This window comes from Lentinula edodes, assembly GCF_021015755.1.
Source record: "Lentinula edodes strain Le(Bin) 0899 ss11 chromosome Unknown C8R40scaffold_2, whole genome shotgun sequence".
NCBI lineage: Eukaryota > Fungi > Basidiomycota > Agaricomycetes > Agaricales > Omphalotaceae > Lentinula > Lentinula edodes.
This window is the reverse complement of record NW_025764308.1, coordinates 1,429,562-1,444,377: the sequence shown is the minus strand read 5'-3', so window position 1 is coordinate 1,444,377 and position 14,816 is coordinate 1,429,562. Positions and strand designations below refer to the sequence as shown.

The following is a 14,816-nucleotide window of genomic DNA, read 5'->3' as shown; positions in this document are numbered from 1 at the left end:
ATGCCCATGTCATTTTTACAGTTATCTACCAGCTCTTCGTACAGTTCCTGAGGCTTCAATCTAAAGTCACACTTGTATATTACAGTATTTTGGTCTTGTACATATGCATCCCCTGAATACAATCTATTTCATATGGTACAGTATGTTTATAGAGAACATAGAAAGTACTACATAAAAAGTCTGGGAGCATTTATCGACCTAAAACATTCAAAATATGAGATTTTCGAAAATGCGGAAGTACCCTGTTTACGGAAGTACCCTGTGAACCATAGTATGAGGTTCTATGAGGATGATAGAAATAGTGAAGCCTGCGGAGGAATATGTGGAAGCAAAAACCAACAGACGAAAAGATTCAGCTGAACACTGGTTCTTGGAATTACGGGCAGTGAAGGACCTTAGCAAAGCAAGATGAATTACCCTGGCGACCAAGCCCTTTATAGGTCGTCCTTAACATAGAAACCTCTTTAGTCGTTTGAACCGCCAACCTCATCTTTAGGCCTAGTACGTGATACATATGTAAGGACAGAAGATATCTCAGCGAAGAGCGGGCCTTATCAATTTTCCCCGTTGACATCGAGGAAGGTAACGCCCTTCGCATCAGAAAACGCTCAATTAGGAGCTAGAACGCCTACTGGAAGGCTGGCCATGGATTAGCATACTCTTAGAACCAGAGATGAATACCATTATCATCCAAGTCTAAGAGCATCCAATTCCACAGTTATGAGTAGGACAATAAGGCAAAAGCAGCGTGCTTCTTATTATTCGTCCACCCCAAACTTTCGTCTTTCCATCCCGCCTCGATTACCTGGTAAGTTTCGGTTGCGACAATGATTTGCGTAATGACCTTTCTCTCCACACTTGAAAAAGATCACGTAAGGGAGCGTATGACGAAGACACATCATGTACATACCTTGAAGCATAATACTTCGTCTAAGTTCCTTCGAGACGCATTGCTGTTGGCTCCAGCGGCAGCATGTTGTGTAGCAGGAGCATTTGTAAAACTACGATCAAAGTCCGCATATCGACCATAGCCGGGCGGGGGAGGTCCTAAGTCACGCATAGAGAGTGGAGGTGCTTGATAGGCTTCAGGCTTTGGAGGGCCAGGCTTGGGACTACGAGCGATCAGGAATAGTTAGTTCAATGGTTAATCTTGAAAACTTACTGGCCTTTGGGACATTCCGGCCCTAATGGGCAGAATCCGCTAAGATACAACTGGCATGCGACGCGACGAACATGTTTCCGGGGACATGTAGGACCTAGATCTCTGAATAAGCTTGATTAGGATGTATGTGAAAATGGCGTGGAGCTCACCGAGTTTGCAGAAACCTCGATTATAGTCTGGACATTCCACCTTGCGCTCTTTCGGATGAGCATATAAGCATTCATCTCCAGCTGAACAGTATCCGTACTTTGCATACCACCAGCATTCTGGCATACGCCTAAGGTTATACTCGTGCAGAAATTCGCAAGCATCTCCCTTCTTACAAAGTCCCCGAAGCCAATGTTTGCAGACAGTTGCGAGCCGTTCTCGTTCACGAGGATGTGTTGGAAGCTGCTTGGGTGGCTGGAAGTTCTGTGCTGAGGGAGAAGTATGGCGTAAAGGACAATGAAGAGGTCCTAGTGGACATCCAGCTGGCGTCAAATGTAGACGGCATATCTGTTCATCTATTCGTACGTTGAGTTTGAACCACACAAATTTTCCTCACTAGACGTACCTTTATCGAGCTTGATATTAAGTTCAGATTTAATGAAGTTCTCAGCAGAGAATATGTTTTGATGGAATTGCGGATTAATAATATCTCTGAGGGGTGAAGGACCGGCAAGAGGATTCGCGGTCGACATCGAGGTTACAAACGAAGAAAGGATGAGTTGGCTGACTAAACACAACTCTATTCATAAGATAACTCAGACTCTTTTCTACTCGTTGTGGAGCAATTGTCACCTCAATTTTGTTTGTGTTAAATCTCGAGCCCATCGACGGACACAGAAGAATGATTACAGTTACAGTAAAACCATCAGGCCGAGGCAAAGTTGAGGCAAGTAAGCCCCAGGTAAATTGGAAAGTGAAATTGTTGATATCGTGCTCAATAATCACCCCAAGTTGTATGTTCTATCGGATTATGAAAGGATACTGTAACTGTACATATATAGAGGCGTCGTGTATAACAATTTTGTATAAAGTCTAATGCATATGGAAATATCATCTACCAAAGTCCAATGCTTTCAGCGAAGTGGCCATTGTCCCGGATTCTCAGAATTGAATGCGACACCTGTTCTGGCCATTCCGAAGGGTTATGTGGGGACGATACGACCTCCAGGAAATATATGTCAAGAAAGGGGTCGGAAGCTGGTGCGGGTCTTCGGTCTATACGTTTCACAGAAAGATCAACAATTTTCAAGAGTTCTGCCAAGTCGAAACACGTCTTTGAAGGAGTGACACGTATTAGGGCATGTGTGGGTCGCAAAGGTTTGAAGGGTGGTCTGCCTTCAGAATCTTTTCCCAGAATGAAAAATCGCGTGTAGTTGACTGATGATAGTGGAACAAATGAGCATGAACGAATACTAGTGGAACACAGATGATCTTACTGTCTTCATCTTGTATCCCATCCAGAAGAATTTCCAAATCGTCAAACATCGTAATACAGATCTTGGAGCATATCGCGGCCACATTTAATTTCTGCAGTTTAGATACTGTTTCCGCTGCAGCCGCAGTCGATGTCGTCTTGGAGGTCGTAGCAGAAGGCAAATGTTCACTGAGAAATCTTCGGCACTGTCCTAAGGCCTGTTCGCGATGTCATTGGCACATTCAGCAATAATTTCAAGTTTGCAGAACGTACCTGCTCATGGCTAATGACACAATCAATGTCCGAAATTTTTGCGCCCTTTTTGACAACAAGACAGTGTTGGATTTTCAGCACAACTTCACCTTGAATCAGTCCTTGCTTCAAGACTCTAAGACCATCAAAAGTTTCGACAACGGAGCCGAAAATGGAGTTTTCTCGAGGTACAACGGCATAATCAAGGGTTTCGAGGGACTCGAGTGTGGCTGAAAAGCAATATCTTGAGAAATCTGAGATCCGGCAATATTGAATGGTGTACCAGCTATCGTCTGTCTCTCGTTGTAGATGGCCGAAGCTTGAAAGTATTCATGTGCTGCCTACACAAGTTTACAGCTTGAGATAAGGCAGAAAGGACATGGTTACAACTTGCCTGGTGTGTGTAGGTTCCAAGAGGCCCCAAAACTCCGACGTCCACTTTCATCTCGAAGACGCTTTAAATCAACGAGATACACGTTGATCGCTGTCAATCATCGTAGGACTAGTGCCGATGCTTCCGAAGAAAAGATAAAGAAAGAAATCCTTCATATTTATATCATAGCTACAGACAACATAAAATATATAATGCTAATAAATAATATCAAACCACCACCGATTCTAGTGCCAAGGGATGCGCCGTGGTTGGAGACAATGTTTCCGACCAACGTACTTCCGACTTAGCAGTGAGGTCGTCCAGCATTCTTAGTAGATACGAAGCAATTCGATGACGAGTTGACATCTGCTCAATGGCAGTCCTAGATATCGAATATTAAATCAGCATTTGCTTCAACATCGGGCGGGAAACTCATTTTGACCTAATGACTCCCATTTCAGAACGGAAAGTTTTGATTTGATCCTCGGCCTCTTCTTCGAGTGCAGCCTGCAGAAACCTCGAGAGGACTCGCCCACCAGCAAAGAAACAGAACTAGACCTTGGATCAGCATGAGCAAATGAAGTAGGATTCGTCACCTACCGATACAAAAGATTCAAAAAGGGAAAGATCAAACGTCGTTGACCAAGCAGTATAAATCAAGTCAACGATAGACCTAGTGGCAGTAAGAATTTTGAGAGCAGAAATACAACCGCGACTTCTGATGTCCGCATGAGGTTCATGAAGGACGATCATAGCACTAAACGACTGTATAAACGACTACAACCATGATAATATCGATAGACGTACACGTGTGACATCGCCATCGCAGCAAACAGCGTACAATCCATCTTCTCATCCTTTGTCAATGGGTTTCGTAGATGGGAAGGGAATGTGGCAATGAAGGAGGTGACAGTTCCATCCAAGTCAATGAACGACATCGTGTTTCGGGGATCCACAGGCTCGTCAGCACGAAAAGTATTGTAGGAAAGGCTACCTTCTCCATCGCCAGAGAAGTGTTTCGCTCGGAAACGAAGATTAAAAGTCTTGACTTTCGCTGAAAGGTGGGTGAGATGAATTCTTGGGGAAAAAATAGGCCCCAATTACACAGGAGAATAGAAGCTTTGATATACAGGATAAGCCCATCCGTTTGATGTTCCGGGTGGACTGTGAGTAAATCATTTGAATGTGCCCATTGACGTTCGCTCGGTGAAACAAGTTTCTGCAACAGAAATTAAAATTTCAGAAGCAGTGGGATACATCGGTTGAACGTACTCCGTTGTCAAATTGATCGCTCTGAACTGGAAGTAATTGCGAAATGTCATTATCGTCCAAGCTGAGCGCCCAGCCATTGCTGCACCCGTGCTGCCGCTCCATAGCGTAAGCGAACCAGAAGACATTTCTCCGCAGCTCGTCTTCTACAACATTCTTCGCTGGGTTCAAGACAGAAGCTGGTCTCGTTGATCTTGAAATGGTGTGGAATGGCGGGCAAACGTTCAGACCGAGTGGAACACAAAGACGCATGGAGTGTGCGCAATTGAGGAACAGCTGCTCAATATTGTAAGGTTCCTCAAACAAGGATATTCAACTGAAATGATGCGGTACCTCAGCCCAACTGTGAAGCAAGTTAGCAAGAAGACATGATGAACAAGATTCGTCAAGACTAACACACCTTGCATTCGAACAATAATACCAGCTTAGAAGGATGGTGCCTACGCAATGTGTCAATTGGACTGTGACGATATCCACACAAGTCACAAACTTTGCAATACTTGAATGAGCTCTAGTCCCATTATTTCCATACGTTGAAGCGCCTCTTTGGCAAGCGTAGCTTGTTGTTCTGCAAATGAGTCGGGTCGATTCTCCTTTATCCGATAACGCTCCGTGAATATTTCGTCTTGATCGGTGGTCAGATTTGAGTCCATCTTTCGGCAGGCAAAAGAAATTCAGCGTACCAGCAGGGACCTTATCGAAATTTACTGGAGGAGCAGAAGTGACTGCAGAGGTGTAAAGACTGCCTACTGCACAGATTGCATGAAGAACAGGCACAGCAGGGAATTTTGGATGATCCGGAGGGAGGGAGAGTGAAGTCATAAACGTGGACGTATGGAACAGCTGAGATGCGTGGGGATGGAAGGTGAAGAAAACATCAATTCTGTCTGAAGGTAAGTTCGCCCGAAAGAAACCAAATACAGAAGATCGCTGACAGATGTCGAAGAAGATCAGGCCCAGGTAAGTCTGTGGGCCAGTGAGTCCAAGTCATGTCCATTCCCGGCATCGACAATGACGTCGACAGGGCTGCTGGAACTAATGCTGGAGTAGAACCAGACGAGCGGGAGTCAGATTCTGAGCCAAATCCACTGTCTCTATCATGATTCGACGAAGCCGGGCTACCGTTTTGAGGACTCATGAGCCTTTGCGTTCCATTCTTCTCTTGCAGTAAGGCTTCAAGTTCGGCTTTGCCAACATATTAGAGAAGGTGGGAGACAGCAACAAATGCAACTTACCAATCCGGTTCTCCAACTTCTCATACTTTGTCCTCGGACCATCTACGCCAGTGTTAAGTTCCAATGCTTTTCGATGAGTCAGAGTCTAGGCTGAGCGTTAAGAGTAACCTTGATTCAACGTACGCTCATCGAAAGTGCATTCAGGTTCTGTGGGATGTACGGTCCCTGCAGGAGAATGCGCAATGGCATGCTTGTGAGATCGGACACAGGTCGAACAAGGTCTTTTAGCGTCGCTGAGATAAGGAATATGTGTGAGCCTGGAAGTAACTTCGAAAGGTCGTCGTATACCATTTCTGCGAGAGGAGAACGAGGTAATAACGGGTCAGCAGGTTGTATTGTGAGACTGAAAATGATGCATACCAATTTCCGTCTTCGACACTGGAGCAGAAAGGGGGGAAGAATCAGCAAAGAGCGAAGGCATTAGGTGGAACGAGGGGGGAAATTACCTGATGGCAAGCCTAATAGACCATCACCGAAGGATGACCGAGAGGGTAAATTTCTGCACAATTGCAACTAGTGAGAACACTCATACCTGATTCCTTTTGAGAACATTTAAATTAGGCCCTTGAGAAGGGGAATGAGCGTGGCTCGAGGTCGAAGGGACTTTGGGCATTGCTCGTAGCAGAGTCACGAAGTAGAAAAGTAATCAATGCATGCACTAGGTGGGGTGTATATTATCGAAGGTTTTATTGGCTTCACGTGATAACAGAAACATGTATTTGTCACTAGGATGAATTGCATCCAAAACTAAGTGAGCAAGTGAACAATATAGCAAGTAGGAATGTGCAACTACGGTACAGCAATGCTAACGGATAAACCAATTCCAATGAAGAGCATACCATACATAAAGAGTATGTACCACATATGCAGGGAACAATAAGAATACTAAAATAAATGAATTCGTCATGAAGAAAATTTTCCTGTAGATTGCAAAGAGCTCGTAATATTCCCCACACCGACATTTTGCACATTGTTATCAATGGCCAAAGCAGCGTTATCCCAAATTGCCTCGAACGTTGTGTCTGATAGGGAGGAATCTCGAACCACTTGCGTCGAAAAAGCGCTTTCGGCCCAAACGACAGAGGTACCTGTGCCGATGATAGCCCAATCGCGCATAGATTGCCCCTGAGTTGAACCAAAAAAAAGAGCGCCAGTTGGTGTCACGAAAGATGAGATTACAGAATTTATATCCGAGGGAAGTACAGATCCAAAAATGGCTACTTCCAAGGACGGGATGGTTCCGATGGAATTGGCTAACGTAGATGTATTGGAGGGAGGAGCGGCATTCGAAGTCGACAGAAGAAAGGACGCCAATGCGGTAGCGACATTGACATCTGGGATAGAATATAGATAATCGAGTAGAACATGGTCAAAGTTGTTGAGGGTACCATAGCTCCGAGGGTTGCTTGTAGCTGCGGTGAAGGCAGAAGCGTTGGATGACAAGGGTAAGGCACTCAGGACTTCACCTCTGCGGACCACAGCTCTCGGGCTGACAACGTGCTGCAGGGATACCGCTTGCATGGCGACCCCAGTGCGAGAGTCAACGAAAGGAAGACGAAGTCGCAACACATCCAACACACCGTACAAGGGACGGTCAGGATAGCAAGAAGTATCGAAGGAGGAAACAGGCGAGACCGCGGATAATCCGTATACTGTCTGCTCAATATCGTTTATCTGCTGAATTTGTGTGCTATTCAATCCAGGATAACAAGAGAGAGGGACCGGAAACGCCTGCGTGGTGGAATTCGTCATTTGGTTTGCTAGAGCTTGTGAGCTCGCATTGTAGGTGGCGTCAAAAGGGATCAAAATCGACGACGATATCACGGCGGATCGAAAATTGGATAAGTCGCTTGCTCTTTGACCTAAAACATTCACCCAGTAGAGTTCAAGCGCATTCGAACGTTGTGTCGAAGAAGCTATAGAATCAGATGCCACCCCGGTGAGTGACAATGGCTTGTTTGTTGAAAGAGGTGAAACTTACCAGCTGCATAAGTATACATACGATTGAGTGCTGCTAATGCCGTGCTTCCTATTCGAGAAATTTGTGCACTGACCGGTTGTCCATTGTCAGTAAAGCTCACAGCAGGTTGAGTTATAGTCTGATCGGCAAAGTCGAACGTGAAACCAGACACGGTGACAGAAAACGACGAAGATTTCCCGGTGATGGGTCCATCAGAGCTAAGAGTAGACCATGGTGCACTGTTTGTGAAAGACTGCAGATTATGTATAGCGGTGACATCCTGAGACTGAACCAGGTTCCAGAGCATGGCAGACCTTGCCCAGCTTGTACGATTGGGAGTAGTCGCTGATGAAAGGCCGGGGGTGTCGATAAGAAGAGCTTGAGATGCACAGTTGCTACCGGTAGGTGAACCGTCCGCCAGCCATATAGCTGTATATACCTCGTCCACAGAATAATTTATATTGAAGAGCTGATTCATGGTAGGCGTTAGAGTAACGACGCTTTGCGCAAGGCCGTTACATTGTCCAGACACACTCGATGTACACACACAAGTCGCATCTAACAAATTTCATCAGAAGTTATCCAAAGTTAGACAGTATAAATGAACTGACCTAGGTCACAAGATAACCCCGTGGTATTTGCGTTGGAACACACGGGTACTGTAGAAGAACCCTTGCGGCTGATGGACACACCAACACCTGCACCAATAGCAGCTGCAGCAATAACAATGAATATAGCAAGGACGATGAGGTATCGCTTTCTGTTGGGGTTAGGAGGCTTCATTGCTCTGTTGGGTTTGAGCTGACCCGACAGATCCGTCGATAAGCTTCCACCGTCTTGTACATGCACATAACCATCGCTCCCTTCTAATGCCGACGTATGCGAATCTTCCTTGGGTAAAGCACCGTAATACGAGTCAATGCTCTGATGCGGATGGTAGCCTTTTTCTAATAATCCATTCAACATATCTGCTCGGGCGACTAGTTGAGGTAGCGGGACACGCGATTCTTCGAGACGCGACTGATTCTCGGCAGCAATTGGTATATGAGGTATTGTTGGCACAGGAGGCAAAGGTTTCCTTTTCCAGGGCAAACCTCGGGCTATAGAGCGTCCAGTTTCTGATATTCGCGAAATGACCGATGGAACAAAACTTTTAGTAGAACGAATAGACTGCCGAGATGGCGAAACCCGTGGATAGTCAGGAGGAAAATTCGCTTGCATTGAAGAAGAGGGTAGGGCTGCGCTCTGATGATGAGAAGAGATATTCCCGAATGGGCCGTATGACAAAGTTCTATCATCACTGGGTGTCAAGCAGTCACGCACGTCAATGGGGGTGCCACTTGAATAACTCTGTAGTCTAGCAGGTGCTACACCTACGACAGAGGCTCCCACTAAGCTGAGACCTCGGGAGATACTTGCAGATCTGATTACTGTTGTCGTAAATTCACTGTTTGAAGCGAGTGTATCAGAATCATCCGATACATGGCCAACAGCTTCAGGGATGGGAGAAAATGCACTGGGTGGTGGACGAGCGCCTTGCGGTTTTGAAAGGGGTGCTCTCTGTGATAAGGGCGTAGGAAGAGGCGGTGGTCTTTCAGATGGGCCAGGATACCGCATGACCGGAGGGTAAGTCATTTCTGAGAAGCCACTGTACGCGTCGCTGCTTATCGAAGCACGTCGAACAGTTGTATTTTCTTGAAGGAGTGACGTGATGAAGTTAGTGGGAAGGAGTCGGTCCTCTGCGGCATCCACATCTATACTAGAAGCTCCCTCGTGCCAATCATAGGGTGATATTGTTCGAGACTTTAGTGATGATGGCGGTGATTTAACAGCCTCCGTGGGTTTTCTGTTGTGCCCAGCTGAGAAATTCGACTTAGGTGAAGGTAGTGGCCTATGTACAATAGTCGGGGACCCTGAAGCTGGGGTAACAGCATTCGATTTTTTCCGTCGCGGAAGAATGGGTGTTGTACTCCCAGTTCGATAAGAAAAGCCTGAACCAGCGATAGAGGGACTGTACTCAGACTGTGCGGGAGTACCGGGAATGGATAATGGAGGAGCAGGAAATCGGCCGAGATGAAGTGAACCTGCGAAGCTTATGGTACTGTCTGCCAATCCAGATGCATTCGTATCTATGGAACCAGAGGTCAAGTGTCTCTGTGCAGTCGGACGTGACTGCAGCAGTTGTGCATCAGGCGAGGAATTCTGTGGTTTGGTCGGGAGCTGGGACATTTACTATAAACATATTGACATTAACATACTAAATACACTTCAGAAGGATGCTTGATTGACTTACAGAACTCAGCAGTGGCAGCAGATCAAGAATTATGAGCATACCAGAGACGAACTCCGGCGGAAATACCGCTTGTCAAGTTTGAAGGCGAGCAGCAAAATCCGTCAAAAACGAATGACAGGGCTATAATAACGAACGGAGGGGCTATGTAGTAGTGGGATGAAACGAGCGTCAGGCACTTTAGCAAAAGTGGTTTTGTAGGAAAATGCTGCCGCCAACTGATGATCATCAATAAGTTTCGCTATTACATAAGTGTCTACTTTGTTCCTGAGGCCCTGAATAGATTGAATCCTCAGTTACGCAAACGCCCCTACCATAGGCATTCATCTTAGAAAATTTCGGCAAGGTATACACGATAGTATGAACAGTGAATCAACGGATATAGAGGAATGTCAAGAACGAGTCTCTTCAAAATCCATCAAAAGAGAGAATATACGAAAACATCAGTCATCATCAGAGGAGCAGAACGTAAATTGGCATGATATGATATGAGAACGAAAAAATAGTGGCCCATCGAACAAATGTTATATGTAACTTCGTACACTGTGTACTCATGCGATGATGCATTTGCTGCCCTTCTTGCTCCCTTTGTCGTTTTTCGGAGGGGGATTCACTGATAGGAGTGTTTGTTGGGAATAATTACTGTGCAAACTTGAAACACCACTCACAAACAGCACGGATTGCCTCGTCGAAGACGGTCTTCAAGCCCTTCTGCGTAAGGGCAGAACATTCTAAATATTTAACAGCGTTGATATCTTTGGCCATAGAAACTCCTTGAGGATACTGAATCGGAGCCATTCGACTGCGACGAATGTGTGAGAGGCTGAACTGAAGGATACATCTTACAACTCACCGGTCCCTCAGCTTCTGAATCGTGGGAGGGTCATCACGAAGATCGAGTTTTGTGCCAACTAACACGATAGAAGTCGATGGTGCATGATGGGATATTTCGGGGTACCACTAGTATAAAACATCCATTAGCTCTTGGAAGTTGCACATGTAACAGTCCTCACCTTGGTCCTGACGTTCTCATAACTGGGAGGACTCACAAGAGAGAAGCATATCAAGAAGACATCTGTTTGAGGATACGAAAGGGGACGGAGACGGTCATAGTCCTCTTGCCCTGCAGTATCCCAAAGACCAAGCGAGATCGTTTTTCCATCCACCATAACATTCGCGGAGTAGTTGTCGAAAACTGAACAAGCAAGATAAGCATCCCGAACTATAGAACGGAAAAGTGGAGCTACCAGTCGGAATGTACTCTCCCTAAAATCAAGGTGAATCTAAGGTCTTTCCCCGAAACGATACATGAAAGGCTTACCGGGAACGCATTAGTGGTGTATGAAATAAGGAGACATGTCTACCAGGCGGGTTTTCAATGAGTTTTCTACTGGGTGAGGATCGCGGAGTACCAGACTCACCTTTCCAACTGCACCATCTCCCACAACAACACCTAATCATCCACAGTTTGTCAACAAGAGATTTCCAAGAAGCCCAAAGCGACACCGACATTTAATGGCCTGCATTGCTGATGTAGTAGTCTAATAGCCGCTCCTGAAGGGTACTATATAGATGTGTTGGTCTTGTACAATATTGTGTATTCAGGAAGATAAGAGAGCAAATGGTTGCGTGAATATAGAGACAAGGGATGTGTCTGAAACGGGAAATGCCAAATGCGAGGTAGCGAATCAGCAACCGTGGTTGCCAAGAGCAGATAAATTCAACAGACCTAATTCGATTCAGCGAAGTGGAACAACGGTCAGCCACACAATGAGAAAGGCAGATGGTAAGTATACACTGGGTTAAGCGTTCTGCACCTGTCGTCTTGCTAGATTATTAGGTAAGCATACATACCATCAAAAGTCCGATCTGGACCAGAGTCTAAAACAGGTCTAAAATAAAAATTTTATTTCACAAGTACGCTATACGATAACTGCGGTAAAATAATCACTACATCGGCAAGAAAGTAAAAGTTATGGGGGGCGCGCCGCAAGTGAGAAGAAGGGCTAGAACGGTCATGCAAGAAATTCAGAATGATAGGTGATAAATATAAGGCGAAAGGTGGGGGGGGCATAACTACACAGATCATATCTCAGAAGCCAAAAAGTTTGATGGATTACAAGGCTGACCACACATTTACGTAGATAATCGGATGAGAAAATGGGGGGACATAGATTGTACAAACATGAGTTCAATCACACACATAGCAAGACGAGCAGCAAAGCAAAACGAAAACAAGGAGCGTAACCTTCCTCAAAGAGCAGAAGTCCTTCTCTTCTTGGGAGGCGGAGTCATGGTTTCCGTGTTACCGGATTCCAGATTCGGACGCGAGCTAGTCAGGTTGTCCATGATTTCGAACTCGTCCTCGATATCAGAAGATGAATCGTTGGCGTGGCCACGGTTCCCTGGCAGCGTGAAAGGCTCAAGCAACCCAATTCCAAGGCCGCTGCGATCGAGAGGATTGTCACGTCTCACCACAGGACTTTCAGTTGGATTTAACGCGGGATTAATAAGCCCATGCGCCACCGGACTGGAATTGTTTTCCGAATCCCAATCGTTAAGGCTAGTCAGGAATGTCCTAGTAACGGGCAGGGAAAGCCAATCGTCCAACGACAACTCGGAGCTGTTTCTGTGATGGCTGCTGCGACCAACAATGCCTCGTCCCAATGGTGATTCTTCTGATAAAGCTGGTCGGGTGGAAGTGGAGCTCTTCAAGCCAGTCAAACGCCTGTTCGTGACGCTATTTGGAGTGTTCAAGTCGGCAAAGAATGATTTCTTGCTGATTAGAGAGCTACTGGGACTAGAAATGTCGTCCCGCATGAGACTAGGTATAGGACTTGGACTATCGACTGTGAGACTTCCTGAATTACGCAGTAAAACACTAAGTGACAGATCTCGTGCTTTGGAGAAAGGATGGCTGGGGCTCGGGTAACGCCAGGGTTGATCATACGGTGTGGGCGCGGGCGAGTGCCGGAATGCTGGTGTCGCACGGGGATCATAAGGCGAAAATGGAATTACAGGTACAGGGGGTGTTGAGGTTTGAGGAACGTCGTCGGACGCGCTGATAGGAACTGACGACGACCTCCGAGGTGTCAAGGGTGGGGTAAATAACGGTGGATTCCGTTGTTCGGTCGAATCCTCGGTTGAGGTTGATGGCGTAGATAGGACATTTTTCATCGGGTCACCCATGATCGCAGGACGAAATCTAATCTTCTGTTGGGTTTGGGAAGTGTCGGGTGCAAAAGGTTGAGGAGTGACATGAATGTTGACAAGCTTATCATGCATTTCATCCCCGGAACCAGGCTTGGTAGTAGGTTTGTTCTCTTCTGCAGGAAATATCAGTATATTGATATCATACTTTTTTTGAACATACTGGTAGAGCCTCTGCCCCTAGGACGATCACCACCATCTCGGCGGTTGGACATGGCAATTTTGTGCTTTTCAAAAACATGTCGTCTCCACATGCTCTTCGCGTTAACGCCAGCATAGGTGCGTCTGCAAAAAGTACAGCGTAGTCTAGGTTCCTCTCCATCTGGCCAGCCTTCAGAGCCAAGGTCTTTCAAATCCTTCTTCTTCGCAGGACACCATCCACGAGGAGGCTCTAGATGAGAGGGGTATGGTATCAACGAAGATTTCTCAGCGGCAACTGAGGTTGGTACACAGGGCGAGCTATCCTCGACGCGAATGTAGTCAGCAGCATCCAGGAACCACTCTGGGTTCTCAGCCATGACTTTGTACGTCAGTCCTTCCGGAAAGTTCTGTGCATCAGGAAAATTGTCGAAAGGAGGATGAATAAAAACAACATCGGCGTCTACTGGTGATGGATCCATACTGGCCGGAGGTATAACATGAACTTCGGGTCGGTTGGTGTGACGCGGGACCTGAGAGTATCTGCTCTTCGAATGAGTGCTGGATGGTGGATTTGCACTGGGCGTATAAGGTCGTGGGTTGAAAGATGATTCTGCTGGCTTGAAAAAGTCCAAGTCGGAAGTTGATGTGAGTGCTCGTTTGAGGGACTTCGGAAGAGTAGATGATGTAGAGGAAGAGCCGGAGAATGAGTATGATGGGGCCAACGCTGGGCGAGAAGTCTCGGCTTCCATCGTACGTCACGTTAAACAGAGAGAACGATGAGAAAAAGGTAGGCAGCTCCAAACCAGAAGTAGCGAGATGCTGGTAGGATAGTAGTTAGTATGCAAAAGGAGAACGGGAAGCGCACAGGCAGATTGATGGAAGATGAAAGATGTGTTGGGCGGAGAAGAAAGGAGTGTCAACAAATTTGACGTTACAAAGTGACTCACGGTCGTCACGTTACCGTCGCGTCGCGCGCCTCGTGGCACACGATTTATTTATTCCAATCAGAATGTTCAGAATGTTACTGTACTTAGACGGCAGAACAACTATACGGACAGAAGAATAAAACTTTAAGAAGGCATTCGCCTGCTGCTGGATTAAATCATCAACCTGAGAGTTGCGAGGTGCCGCTTCTTCTTGTCTCTACACAACTGCGTAAGCCATTGTCTTGAAAATTCTTCAGGCCCAAGCGTCGCGACTAATTTAAATCTCAACTTATGTGCTGAAAGCGCAAGTGTACACTTGTTTAAGAGGATATACAAACAACTCATCTGCCCGAAGAGACTATCAATGATTGGGTATGTACACAGCTTACGTCGAAACCCATTCTAACAGATTCTAACCTATAATTCCTTGCTTTTGTCTTCGCAATAAAACATACTTTGGTAGTTCTCGGTATCCATGGTTTGACATAATGGTTCGGTGCCCCACAATTTTCAACATAACACGATGGATTGTATCGTGATACCGTTCTGGATAGCGCAGGTCTTCCACTGGCGTGTTGAATGTTAAAGCTTCAGTG

The 14,816-nt window shown here is 46.1% G+C and overlaps 6 protein-coding genes across 6 annotated transcripts; all 6 read right to left on the bottom strand.

Moving 5' to 3' along the window:
• Positions 1-758: 758 nt before the first annotated feature.
• Positions 759-1,842, bottom strand: C8R40DRAFT_1158110 (uncharacterized protein; the record flags this gene model as incomplete). Its single annotated transcript, XM_046229701.1, has 5 exons — positions 759-857; positions 911-1,112; positions 1,163-1,256; positions 1,312-1,665; positions 1,716-1,842. The coding sequence occupies 5 exons, from the start codon at positions 1,840-1,842 to the stop codon at positions 759-761; spliced, it is 876 nt and encodes a 291-aa protein (XP_046091721.1).
• Positions 1,843-2,103: 261 nt separating this feature from the next.
• Positions 2,104-3,350, bottom strand: C8R40DRAFT_1081074 (Prephenate dehydratase-domain-containing protein). The gene is made up of 5 exons (XM_046227118.1): positions 3,211-3,350; positions 3,100-3,157; positions 2,838-3,046; positions 2,587-2,782; positions 2,104-2,527 (listed from the first exon to the last, which is right to left on the bottom strand). The coding sequence occupies exons 1-5, from the start codon at positions 3,259-3,261 to the stop codon at positions 2,205-2,207; spliced, it is 837 nt and encodes a 278-aa protein (XP_046091720.1). The 5' UTR covers positions 3,262-3,350; the 3' UTR covers positions 2,104-2,204.
• Positions 3,346-6,373, bottom strand: C8R40DRAFT_1081072 (uncharacterized protein). The gene is made up of 17 exons (XM_046227117.1): positions 6,226-6,373; positions 6,140-6,151; positions 6,054-6,071; positions 5,982-5,986; positions 5,817-5,926; positions 5,694-5,759; positions 5,394-5,643; positions 5,142-5,341; positions 4,949-5,083; positions 4,859-4,898; positions 4,792-4,801; positions 4,462-4,734; positions 4,294-4,408; positions 3,997-4,243; positions 3,790-3,946; positions 3,632-3,741; positions 3,346-3,571 (listed from the first exon to the last, which is right to left on the bottom strand). The coding sequence occupies exons 1-17, from the start codon at positions 6,304-6,306 to the stop codon at positions 3,418-3,420; spliced, it is 1,983 nt and encodes a 660-aa protein (XP_046091719.1). The 5' UTR covers positions 6,307-6,373; the 3' UTR covers positions 3,346-3,417.
• Positions 6,374-6,388: 15 nt separating this feature from the next.
• C8R40DRAFT_1243804 (uncharacterized protein) lies at positions 6,389-10,144 on the bottom strand. The gene is made up of 4 exons (XM_046233597.1): positions 9,947-10,144; positions 8,265-9,885; positions 7,675-8,211; positions 6,389-7,609 (listed from the first exon to the last, which is right to left on the bottom strand). Exons 2-4 carry the CDS (start codon positions 9,880-9,882, stop codon positions 6,597-6,599), a joined length of 3,168 nt encoding a protein of 1,055 aa, XP_046091718.1. The 5' UTR covers positions 9,883-9,885; positions 9,947-10,144; the 3' UTR covers positions 6,389-6,596.
• On the bottom strand, positions 10,145-11,781 carry C8R40DRAFT_1262226 (small GTPase rac1p). The gene is made up of 9 exons (XM_046233844.1): positions 11,673-11,781; positions 11,454-11,597; positions 11,365-11,396; positions 11,265-11,303; positions 11,191-11,209; positions 10,957-11,138; positions 10,797-10,903; positions 10,612-10,745; positions 10,145-10,556 (listed from the first exon to the last, which is right to left on the bottom strand). The coding sequence occupies exons 2-9, from the start codon at positions 11,467-11,469 to the stop codon at positions 10,495-10,497; spliced, it is 591 nt and encodes a 196-aa protein (XP_046091717.1). The 5' UTR covers positions 11,470-11,597; positions 11,673-11,781; the 3' UTR covers positions 10,145-10,494.
• A 415-nt stretch (positions 11,782-12,196) lies between these two features.
• Positions 12,197-14,043, bottom strand: C8R40DRAFT_1065624 (uncharacterized protein; the record flags this gene model as incomplete). The annotated part of the gene is made up of 2 exons (XM_046225683.1): positions 12,197-13,269; positions 13,317-14,043. The coding sequence occupies 2 exons, from the start codon at positions 14,041-14,043 to the stop codon at positions 12,197-12,199; spliced, it is 1,800 nt and encodes a 599-aa protein (XP_046091716.1).
• Positions 14,044-14,816: the final 773 nt, after the last annotated feature.